The 12,842-nt window shown below is 32.1% G+C and overlaps 1 protein-coding gene across 4 annotated transcripts in view; it reads left to right on the top strand.

The window, feature by feature from the left end:
- Nucleotides 1–1,701: 1,701 nt before the first annotated feature.
- LOC129222103 (kynurenine aminotransferase-like) overlaps nucleotides 1,702–12,842 on the top strand; it is a 41,075-nt gene continuing 29,934 nt past the window's right edge. The window contains exons 1-5 of one of the 4 annotated variants that reach the window (XM_054856544.1): nucleotides 1,705–1,798; nucleotides 4,194–4,329; nucleotides 7,966–8,024; nucleotides 10,721–10,871; nucleotides 11,860–12,009. In XM_054856544.1, coding sequence (XP_054712519.1) covers nucleotides 4,207–4,329; nucleotides 7,966–8,024; nucleotides 10,721–10,871; nucleotides 11,860–12,009 — 483 coding nt within the window. In that variant the 5' untranslated portion in view covers nucleotides 1,705–1,798; nucleotides 4,194–4,206. Of the gene's footprint in view, nucleotides 1,799–1,876; nucleotides 2,037–4,193; nucleotides 4,330–7,965; nucleotides 8,025–10,720; nucleotides 10,872–11,859; nucleotides 12,010–12,842 lie in introns of those variants that run through there. The other 3 variants (XM_054856543.1, XM_054856546.1, XM_054856547.1) reach the window with 3 other exon arrangements.

The following is a 12,842-nucleotide window of genomic DNA, read 5'->3' as shown; positions in this document are numbered from 1 at the left end:
AGCGTTAGAGTTCATTCCCATAATATCAAGTGTTACAAATTTATTTTATTTTTTTTTTATGAGCTCGTTTTCACAAGAAAAAGGAACTGGCACAACGCCAAAGATGGGACTGGTCACGCACCAAAAATGTCGCGTAGTGGTGGGGAAGGCCGGGGAACCGGCTAAGAAAATCATTCAAAGAACTTGTGTTCGGCCCGTGAATCCGTATAGTGGTGAGCGTTTAAATAAACGAAAGACATTTCAGCATAAACCCAAGAACGGTGAATTCACCCCGCGACAAAGTGAATTCACTATTAGTTAGATTTGACAGCTTGATCATACGATCTTATTGTTATGGGCGAACTCTAACTCCGGAATGATATGAGTATACATTACGAGAGCACATGATACAATTGAAAAGTTGGCATCACAAACATGAACTGAGACCGAAATATTTTACGAAGGGTACTCACGTACATTCGAAGTTCTTATGCCGGGTAACGGAAAGCTGAAAGTCCAAACGAAGAATAATCCATGAGAGTTCGTAAACATATCCGATTTATTGTCCCACTTTTTCACATTACAAACGGGAAGCAAGGTCTGCACAAACGCACAAAACTGTGGCAGAACAGACATGTGGTCACAGCATATTAAACATCATGGCCAGCAGTAAAACACAATGCGAAACAATCACTCATCAAATACAGGCACACCGAACTAAAGGACCGCTTAGGAGCCATACTCGGCCGAGCGAATCGGGCCAAGAACCCTTCGCTCTTCAACACGGCGTTCCGATGCAAGCAAAAAAAATGATCTCTCCCTAAAAAACGTTGCGTGGCCTTTTTATCAACATTTCATGGAAGCTTCTAGAAGAAAAATTACATCATCCAAATAACCGATTTATTGCGGTTCCCTGTCCAATACAAATCATTTCAAAACCCAAAACTTTCTCGCGGTTGGCTAAAAGTTCAGTGACCTCAGAAATGCGAATCAATGACGTCATCATAAACTTTCCAGCACGCGCAGAGAAAGGATTCAGCCAACAGCTCTCGATCGGCGCCGGAAATCGAAACAAAAAGAAACTGAATGAATGTGGATTACACCACAGCTTCTTTTGTTGTCTGAGATAGCAGCGGCGCTTCTATAGTTTATTGGACTTGCGAATAAGCATTCAGCATTATTATTGCTTTTTTATAAAATGATGATCCATGATTCTTATTAGATGTAAGTATATGTGTGCGTGCTCGTATTTTCCTAAAACTCGAAATTTTATTCTGTAAATTTTGAATTCCTCTCCCCTCCCTTCCAATTTTTGGACGGAGTGCCCCAGTGTTAAAACAAGTAAAGGAAAAGGTGGAAAAGAAATAACTCTACCACCAACATAATACGCGCAGTCAGCTGCCGAAGCAGGTACTTATGATCTTCAGTCACTATTATGAACTCTGAATGAAACGGATTGTCAGACATTTGAATCCTTTGTTTCAACTAAGGCATTAAATGATGTTGAAGGTGAGATTTAAAATAAGCTACAAGAAAAGGTTTATTTACGAAAATTTTAGGTTTTATCGTAAATCATTTCATAATGCTTTATGCGTTGCGTTTTTTTATCGACCGGCAGCTACTGGAGTCCCTTTCGGCAAACGTAGCCATGTTCTGCCATTGACGAGAGTTATTCCTGCTGTGTCTCTGGGATCGTAACCGTAACTGACAATTTTTGCTTTGTTTGTTGTTTATTTGACGAGAGCCTGTCTATCAAAATTAAAGTCCATTCACTACATGTATTAGCATATAATATTTCCTAAATTTCTAAAAAAGAAAAGTAAGAGGATATTTTAATGTTCTGTTTATTTTTACCGTAGAAATTAGTATTAGTGTAATTTTAAAAACTCTCACAGCGTTGAAGAGTTAATTTAACGTTTTTAGAGGTCAAGAAATCGTGTTTATGGATTAAAAGATTATGTTCATTGCATAACACGTTCTCTTTGTAATTTTCAAAAGCTCTCAATTTCTACTATAATTTTCGTGAAAAATTCTTCGTTTGTAGCTTGAAAATACTGGTACGTTTTCTGTAAAATATTTTTTGTCAAAATATCCTAGCTGTTGTAATGTTGTTATTGACATAGTTTAAGGGTTTCTTTAATTCTACTCTTTCGCTGAGTCTTAAGTCTTCAGTTTTAATCATTATCTGATATCCCTTAGCTTCTTTGAACATGCGACTTAAAGTTGTTAAAAAGACAAATTACATTGAATTCAGTTGTTCATTTTTTAAGGAGAACAATCAAATTTCTCAAAGTTTTCACCAGGCGTCGAAAAATGTTTGACATAGCAGGCTCAATCTTAAGTTTGATTTGATTGTGCACACGAAGGAGGTGAATGCTTTCTCCATTCGAGAAGCTATCTTAAATATATGTATTTCTCACATATCGGTAACAATTGTAAATGAGCTAATAATGTGCCCTTGTAAACGCAATACTAACAAAAGAATTTATTGAAACATTGATTTCCAAAAAGAAAAAATATGCCAGTACACAGTACGAAGTATATTGTACAAAAATACTTGCTTATTTTTCAGAATAAATGTGTTTTTATTTGCATTGCTCAGCACGTTGTATAACGCATAATATGAGACAAAGCGTATTATCCACGGAATATGTACTGAGAAACATTGTTTGGTGCAAATAATTATGATGTAGGTTACAGGTACTTGTAAAATTAGTTGAAGAAAATAAATTTTTAAGGCAGAAAAAAAATGTTTAAATTAAATAACCAGTTGCTCATTTTCTTTTCAGTCACCCTTTTTTTCTGTGCATTGGTGATATTTTCAGACTTACTATTATTGTGAAGAAATGTGCATCTTAACTGTAAGGCTTTAGTTTTACTATGATGGTAAACTGTACAGAAAGCAATCTTCCATGTCAAATCATGACATCAAATAATTTTTAAAAATTTAAGGGCTCTAAAGACTTTTAGTAAGTAAAAGTTTTAGTAAAGTCTTTTAGTTCTGTAGTAAGGGCATTTTCATTGCTTTCTTTCTTTCTTTCTTTCTTTTTTTGTTTTCCCTTGCCTGAAATTTTCATGATTGAATTTCATGAATTTTCATTCCCTACTTAAAAATTTTAATAATGAAATCGCCTATTAATATAACTCCAAACCTTTCAAAGCAAAGCAAAGAAAATTAGATCAGTCTTTTCCTGTTCATGTGAGAAATTCCAAAGTTCACTGAAGAGTAGATCCTGCTATCATTGATGATGTCCTAAGAGAACTAATTTCTGTTTACAAAAATTAAGCTGAAATTTATGGTGTCCCAAGGTGTCCCACCTTCCCCTATACTTAAAAAAATAGTTAATGAAGTAAAAAGATTAGGTCAAACACTTAAATGTTATTCATAAAGTATCTGAAGACAATGTGTAACAATATATTCGCACGCTATCTGCATACATGCATCTTGTATGCAGTTATTAACTTATGATTTCATACAATAATGATGTATGATATCCCAGTCCCTTCGAACAGGAACCTGTCACGGAGATAAATTACAAAAAAATTACGTATAAATGCATTGGAAATATCAAATTTATTGGAATTCAAGGTTCACTTTTTGTTTAAATATTAACTGGTAAAAATTTGTCTTGACATTAACATGAAAATAAAGAAACATATGTATTCTAAAACTTTTGCTGAGGCCTACATTCATGCTTTTCCTTCGTATGGGCCTGACAGATAGTGTGCCTCCTATGACAAGCTTTGTATAAAAAACTTTAAATGTGATCACACTGTTTTGTATTAGAAATTATGACATCAAACAAATCTAAGTAATACATTAATTCAAAATTTAAATTTATGAATATAAGTTACAAAATTTTGATACTACAGAATGTGATAAAACTTTAATTATTATTTTTTTTCCAGTTTGAATAATTCTGAATTTTATTTAATAGAAATGAAACACTTTCAATACTTCATCTTAAATGTTATTAGTTTACATTTATTATGAAATAATGCTGAGTTATAAGTACACAAATGCATCAATTCATCTCCCTCCGAAGAAGGGACACCTCTATTGAAAGGACAGTTTGTCTAGGCCCCTTAGTGTGTCTTATTGAGAGGTTCTACTTTATGAAAAAGCAAAATAAAAGATACACACACATAATTTTTTGTTCACTTTCTTTTTCTTTTGTGAGGCTTTTGTTTAGAAGTATCATTGCTATTTGTAGATAACGTAAAAGGATGATAAGGTATATGAAAAGGTTGTGGACTTTAGAAAATAGATTGTCCAAGTATCATGAGCTGCTTAGTTCAAATTCTAAATTTCTAGAACAAGCTGTTCTTTCTTCCAGCTGTCAAAATAAAGTAAGAATATTAATATGACTTTTTTTTTTTTTTTTTTTTTTTTTTTTATTTTCTTCTTGTTTTTTTTTTTTTTTTTTATTTTAATTTAAGGTAGATTATTATTAGAGAACAATTTTTTTTCATTGAGTGCATTTTAATACAATTACTCTTGTGATAAAAATATCATGCTATATTGTGAAACTTTTTGTGCAGAAAATTTGAATAATGATTTTTTTTTAAATCAACAAATAAGTTTGTAATTAATAGAATTATTATACATAGGGATGGAGAAAACACATTCTGAAGACTATTAGTCATTAGTCAACAGTCATTCCACACTTTTTCCCAAATCTTTTTTTTTTAAATAAAAATATTTTTGTAAAAAGCTCAGAACCAACTTCAAAACTGGAGCTGGAAATTACTCTAAAAAGTAAAAAATAATTTTACTCTTTGAACATTAATACTTATTTTAAGCATAATTTTCAAAGTTGGCTCAAAAATGATAGGTAAAAAGATGTGTAACTGTTTTTTGTTTTTCAAGAAAACAAGTCAACATTAAGAATGAAACATTTACACTGTTATACAAATAGGTTGTTATCAATGTAAGGTTCGTTAAAGGTCAAGATTCAGAAAATATCTAAGTGGCCAGTGGCCACTAGACCCCAAAAACTTGGTGGCCACCACTGTCGCAGAGTGTTGAAGTACAAAATGGGAGAGGAGTTTTTACTACTTTCATGAAAAAACAAATAAATACAACTGAACAGAATTACATTGTAAGAGCTATAAACATGTATTTTGGGTTAGTTTTTTTTTCCAAAAATAGATAAATAAATAATAGCATAGATCTGCATACCCACAGACCCAGCAATGCGAGAGGGCCACTGTCTTTAAAGGGCTCAACAGCTCAAGAAGTTGAACAAAAAATGAAAACAAACTAGCACTAAGACTTATTAATCTTACAAATATACACTGCTGGCATCTGAGTAGGGGGCAGTACAGATTTTGTTGCAAAGGGGCCCAAAGTTTATCAAGGGTGCCTATATGCAAAATTTTAAGGAGGAGCTCAGATATTTTCCCCACGGTTTAGCAGAATATTTTCCCCATAGAAACCGATTTCAGTACAGATTAGAGTTATTAAAATTTGACAATTTTAATAACTTATTCATTAATTGCTCTAGAAGAAATGTTTTTATGTTTTTGCAAAGAAAAAAGTTATAAAAGCAAGGAAGTTCTAGCAAGGAAGCCCCCACTTGCCCCACCATATGGGCGTCCTTGAAGTTTATAGATCTGAGTCTGAATAAATTAATGAAAAGTCGGCGAGAAACTGCATTTCAGATGAAATTTACAAAAAATACAATTTTGCTGATAAAATTTCACTTTTCCAGAAAATAACTAATTTTGAAAAAAAAAAAAAAAAAATTATTTTTGGCTTTTTTTAAGTTATTTTCAGTAGTTTGCACAGAGATAGGCATTGAATTCTATTTTTGGAAACTTAGGCAATTAAATATTCTTGTCTGCTTCCATCTTGCGAATGACCAAACATGGTGACTACGCAAAAAACTTAAAATATGAAAGTAATTTTAATAATTAAAAATCCTCAAAAAAAAAAAAAAAAAAGATGAAAGAGTCTAAGCAATACGGATAAAATAATATTCTGAAGATAAAATTTGAAGGAAAAAATTTTGCATGTTTCAAGAAAATAATTATCCAGGTGGAAAAATACGGCACATTTTGCGGAATGTTCAATAGTTTGAATTGTATTGCAATAGACATCCAGTTCTTCTTTTGGAAACTTAGGCACTTAAAGAATCTTGTCTACTTCCATCTGTGATGATGTTGGTTTCAGTGCTATTATTAAAATATATTATATATGGAGGTTCATTTGTTATATTATCAGTTTCGTTAGAATGGAAAAGAAACAGGGCCGTTACTATAATTATTTAGCTTTTATTTTTGTGAATTAATTAATATCTCTATGTTGTTGCAAATATGACTTAGCCCACAACAAGACACTAAATATTTAAATATCAACGAAATGCACATTTTCTATTGATACATTAATAAAAATGCCTTACCTCCTTCTTATCAGGACAACAAGGCATACGGGCTGTATTCGAGTCGTCTGCACTGCACTGTGCTTTTTACATTACTCTAAAAAAATTCTCCTTCGTCCTTTCTTCTTCCCAAACATTTCCCCCGGAACCCAGGCAAGTTCCTCGCCAATTCGCCTCCTCCGCAGTAAAACAAACCCCCGCCAAAAGCGCCAACACACGCATATTTTTACTGCTCGGGAGGCCAAAAATAAGTAATATGTAATGTCAGCATTACACCATCTATTAAGAGTGATCAAATATGGCAACTGCGCTAAAAATTAAGATTTAGGTTTTTGAATTTTTAGCATAAAAATAATTATAAAATGTAAAATCCTCATTAAACATCAATTTAATTGAACTGTTATAGCTTTTAGCACATTAGCGTCAATTCAATAAGGATAAGATGAAATTTTAAATACAAAACTTTTCATTTCTCAAGAAAACTTTTAAATAATAAAAAAAATAAATAAATAAAATGCTTTACAGCACATTTTGGGTTATTTTCATTAGTTTGCATTTGAATAAGCATCAAATTCTGCATTGTTTTTGCAAACTTAAGCACTGAAATACTTTGCCTACTTCCATCTTGTGAGTGACCAAATATAGAGTCTATGTTTCACACGTAACTGTCTTGCCGTTCTGGTCAAAAAATGATTTTCCTTGATGTGTTTATCGTCGCACAGGTGTATGTTTCGAAAGGGATTTATTTTCTTCCACCTTCTTGAGTATGTGCATAATTCCTGTTCATCCCAAGATTTTTTTTTTTTCTAGGAACAACAGGGGGGAAAATGGCGACTGAGGTTGCTTTTTTAGGTCGCCACTTTTTCAAACTAGGTCGCCACGTGGCGAGTGGCGACCGTGAATCTTGACCTTTAAGGTTCGTGAATGCTACTGAGAAGAACCTGGGTCCATTAAAATTTTTATTTGTACTTGAATTACAGTTATGGATTTTTTCTATTGCTTATATTGCACCAACTCAAAATTATATTTAAAAGTAGTTTTCAAAGATGTTCAAAGAATAAAATTATTTATTCTTTTTACAGCAATTTGTATCTGCAGTTATGAAGTCTGTTCAATTTTTCTTCAAAAATATTTTCATTTCATTAATTTTAGTGTAAGTTTCACATCAATATATGCTACATTACTCGTAATAAACATATGTTTCCTTCTTGTCCCTGTCCTTTATTATTGGCACTGATGAAGATAAAAATGCCACAGTGATACCTATGGCAGTGATAGCGAATGAATTATTTTTGCTTCAGATAAGCCTGCATTCGAAACTCTTATATTGGTTATGATTAATATTTCCATTTCATGCTATTCTTGTCTTCTATCAAGATTATTTTCCTCATTTGTAAACTTATAAGTACCGTTTTGTTATTTTTTAGGACTAGAAAAAGTTTTGTTAATTTATTAGATGAATGTCATAGGTAATAGTATCGCAATTCAAAAGCAATTAATTATTTTACTTTTAGTATTTCCATTTCTTTATTTATTTCCAAGCAATTTCTTTATAAAGTTTTAAAACTTGTTTGATTTTGCTAAAAAACTGATTTTATTTCAGAAAAGCATGGCTATTCACGGCCCTGCAGACAGACTTAAAGGCATGAAAGAAAGCGTTTGGTAATTATTGTCATTATTTTCTCCTTTTTCGTCTTCTAACAGGTTCACTGCTAATAAACTGCATTCTTGCCAAAACTCTCAGAAACAACTAATGTGTACCGTACTGGTTGAAGAAGAGAATTTGTTCAGTGTTTTGCCCCGACGCGAGATTGGCAGCGAAACTGTTAAATATTAACCTATCAACCTTTTTCCCCATAGAGCTTGTTTCAAAAACAACTTGTTTTGTCAATTAAATAATATTTCAAATCAAATGGAGAAAATTTTCAGTTTTGTTCTCATAGAAGCGAGACCAGACTATGGTTTTTGAGGACACTAGACACACTTTACTTGATGCCTCCCCCTCCCTCTCTCGGCATGCCGCATAGTGAAGTAATAAAATATTTTTATTACTTGCATATTACCACAACTGTAAATAATGGCAAGATATAAACATAAAAAATATAACTTTTAAATGTAATAATAATGTAAAGTAAACAGTGTGTAGTGCAAGTTACACTACATTAAACTAGGAGTTACTTTGGGACTTGTGATTTGAGAATTTTTTTTGAGATGATATTCACATCTAGCTATTTTGTGAAAAAAATTACTCTAATTATTCAAAACTTCAACTTGATTTGGTACCCCCCAAATGATGATGCTCTCTGGTCCTGAATCCCATATGCCCATGCCTTAATCTCGCCCTGCATAGAAACTTGATTCAGTTTAAGAACTTGTGAGAAACTTCATTTTATAACAAGGACGCCCATATGCAAAATTTTAAGGGGGGGGGGGCTCAAAAATTTCCCCCATGGTTTAGCAGAATATTTTCCCCATGGAAAACGATTTCAGTACATATTAGAGATATTAAAATTTGACATTTTTAATAACTTACTCATTAATGGCTGGAAAAGAAAATTTTATACGTTTTTGCAAAGAAAAAAGCAATAAAAGCAAGAAAGTTCTCATTTCCAGGGGGGAGGGGCTTGAGCCTCCCTTTCCCCCCTATATGGGCACCCTTGTTTTATATAGAACTCTTTATCCTTTTATTATTATTTTTAATTTTAGACGTTCTACGAGTCATTTTTTTCTAAACGAAAAAATGGATAAATAAAAAGAAACCTCACATATCTGTAAATTTTTTTCAAAAGGTTTTGCCGGTCTCCGCTGGTAGTGAAAATTTGTGAAATGCTACTCTAGATCATGTTTAGAGCAGAAATAAAATGTATTAGACTAGTAACATAAAATTATCTCAGATGTGTCATTTTTATAAAATACAATGCTTTTATCTCTTTGTTAAGAAATGTTGGTTTGGAATATTTATTTACTTTTGACCTGTAATATTCTAAAAAAAAAAGTATAACTCATTTTAAAATAAAAAAAATAATTTAAGATTGGGTAATTTGATTATTTGAATGATTTCTAAATTATTCAAATCTTAATTCCATACCAAATTAAATCATTTTACCTTTCATAGTTTAGAAAAAAATAAAATTATGTTGTTATTTGACCCATAATTCCCCTTGTGACCCAGTATGAATTTATAGTAGTGCGTTGGAAAAACCTTTTGACTATTGGAATGTACTTAATTGCTTGGATTTTTTTTCTCTTTGAAGGGTTATGAACCCTTATACAATTATTCCCTCAAAATAAGCTTGATCATAATCCACATTTTGGATTTAGTATTGCAAAATCCTGGATTTTGACTGATGTATATTATTAATTTATGCACCATTAAACTTGTTTTGTGTAAATACAAGAAGATTTCTCTTAGGTTTTTATGATGGATTGAATGAGGAAAAACTATGCTCAACACTTGTTCAGAACATCAGATAATTTTTTTTTATCTTTCCATTTAGTTTTTGAATTTAAATGTAAGTCTGTAATAGAATATTTAAAACAGAGGTTCTCAAACTAAATGCTGTAACAGATGGCAAGGGTTGCTGTGAAGTATCCCGGTTTTGTGATAATTCCCTCCAAGGCCTGGAAGGCTTATTAAAGGAATATATTACTAATGCAGCAACTCCGTTGACTTTACTGGAGAAAGAAACTACAAGTTTTGTTTCCCAGATGTTCAATATGTGAACCTTTCTTGACGCAGCAGATATCGAGTCAGAAATTGAATGCTTGTTTCACTCGCTGTAACATATCATGTTCAATGGTAGTTCATTTTTCAACAAAATGGGACACCCCATTATCTGACAATCCTTCCCCATTTTCTCAATAGTGTGTTAATCACCTTCTTCCATTGAAACAATGCTCTCCAGACCCGACTCCAAGAGATTTTTTGTGGTGTTACATCCATTTGTGCCTTATGGGCCACGTGATTTGCGTCAAAAATCCCAACCGTATTTTCTAAGATTGATCATTACATGCTACAGTTAGTGTTTGAAACAAAAAGTAGACTTTAGACTTGGTATCTGCCGCAATACGAAAGGTCTATATATCAAACATTCCGGAAACAAAGCTTGTGCAGTTTCATTTTCCAGTAAAGTCAGCATTGTTGCTGCATTGATAGTATATTTGTTTCAATAAGGCTTCCAAACCCTGCAGGGAATTTTAATATGTATAATTGTATATGTATGTAATGGAGGTAGACTAGGGTGCCGTGAAAAACTCTAATTCTTTATAGGGTGCCGCGTGTCAGAAAAGTTTGAGAATCCCTGGTGTAAAATAAAGTTATCATTTTTCTGTTTAACTATTCTGGTTTATGTTTTTAGGGTTGAATTTATTCAGTTGGCTCTTGACTATAAGCCAGTCAATCTGGGTCAAGGTTTTCCTGATTTTGCAGCTCCAGAACATGTAGCAAAAGCCTTGAGTGATGCCACAACTGGCCCTAACGTTCTTCTAAATCAATATACTAGAGGATTTGTAAGTATATTTGCATACTAAATGCACTATTTCATACTATTTAGAATTAGCATGGCAAGAGAAGCTTTTTGCACTACAGTTTTAAGAAGTAATAGAAATGGTTTTATGTACTACCAGCTACTTTTGGTAACTAGCTGATTTAGCACAATTCACTTTTTGTGCCCTTCATCTTTTTAGACCAAAAAGCTGCCTTCAATGGCTGCTTAAATAAATTCGCTAACAAGATAAAACTTATTTAAGTCTTTTTCTCTAAACATATTTCTATCTTTTCATATCTCTCCCCCTTCTATCTGTTATATTTATCACTGTATCAACCCAACTGTCTCTACAACTGTCAGTTTTGTATGTATAATCTATATATATAAATATTTCAATAAAAACATTTTTATAGCAATATCAATAAGGTCTCGATCTATATGCTCCTATCTTTATTAATCTATATTGGTCTATATTCATCTAATTAATCTATATATTAATCTATATCCATACAGTAAACTCCCAAATGTCCGCAAGTCAATCAACAATCAGGAACATCTATTCTCGCTGTAAAAAGCAAATACCAATGGCTGTTTTTTTGTAAAAAAATTGTAAATTTCAACTCGGCTATTTTTGCTTTTTTTTATTTATTGTGCTTTCTTCATCATGCATACACTTGTTCTTTTTTGATGTTAAGTTCTGTTGTGCAAAAATGCAAAACATTTTACTGTACTGTTTGTTTTCACTATTTGAAGAAAGTATGATGCATCAATGCAGCTATGTTTTTGAGGAAGAACAATTTTTACCTTACTTATCCCTCATTTTAGCCTTATGTAGTTTATCCACAGTTTGTATTATTTGTGGCACTTGTGCCACCAAATTCCGCAGATAGTCAGGAGTTTACTGTATTTATCTTTATACTTATCTCTCTATCTATATAAAATTAATTTCAAGAAAACGTTTCATTATACATAAAATTTTATTGACAATTTAAGGAATATCTTTGTCTTAGGGTCATCCTAGATTGGTGAATGCTCTGTCAAAATTGTATTCCCAATTGGTTGGAAGAAGCATAAATCCCCAAAAGGAAATTCTGGTCACTTCTGGTGCTTATGAAGCATTGTACTGCACAATTTTAGGCCTTGTCAACCCTGGAGATGAAGTAAGTGGTCATTTTATAAAAGGGAATAAAAATGCTGTGAATACATGGTTGATGTGGAAAGAACTTTCTCAGAATAAAACTGTGGTTCCAATTACCGTATATACTCGCATATAAGTCAACCCCTCTACTTTCAGGATTAAAATCAGGAAAAGTCGAAAACACGCAGATAGGTTATATAACACGCCCTACTTTCTGAAAAAATCAGACTTTTTTCTGCTATTTTTGAATGTAAACGTTGTAAAAAGAAGAAAAATCTAATGTAATGAACATACTTATGTTGAAAAACGTTGGATTTTCATTCATTTGCACAAAAAGGGTTCATTTCTGCGCCTGTAATTTTATTAAAAGGTTTGACTTTGCTTTTATAATTTTTGTTGTGTATTGCTTTTGACTTAATGTCCATAAAATTTTGTGGTGTAGCGAAAAAATTATTTATTATTTTTTAATGAGCATTAATTCATAACTATTGGGAAAATTAACGAATGGAGCAATTCCCACATTTTGCACTTTTTCTACAGTTGGGCTTTTACTGTAATTGTTTAGTCTTGATTTCAGTCAGAATCATCTATACATGTTTTTTTGGGGGGCAGTTTGTCACAGTTTAAAAAGTGATAGAAATTTATCAAATACTTGATTGTTTAGATAAAGTTCTTTAATTTCCTCTAAGAAGTAATAGATATCAATACTACAGAGTAAAATATGTTCCTCTTCATTGAAATAACATTCATACTGGAGAATGTTGTACCTTGGGTCACTTTTCATATTTTAATTTTTAACGTCAATTATTTGAATCAAATTTGAAATCTATAAATCATGTTAAAATACCCCAACCT

The sequence above is a fragment of the Uloborus diversus genome, chromosome 5, assembly GCF_026930045.1.
Source record: "Uloborus diversus isolate 005 chromosome 5, Udiv.v.3.1, whole genome shotgun sequence".
Taxonomy (NCBI): Eukaryota; Metazoa; Arthropoda; class Arachnida; order Araneae; family Uloboridae; genus Uloborus; species Uloborus diversus.
The sequence above is the reverse complement of the archived record's forward strand: the minus strand, read 5'-3'. Positions and strand labels throughout refer to the sequence as shown.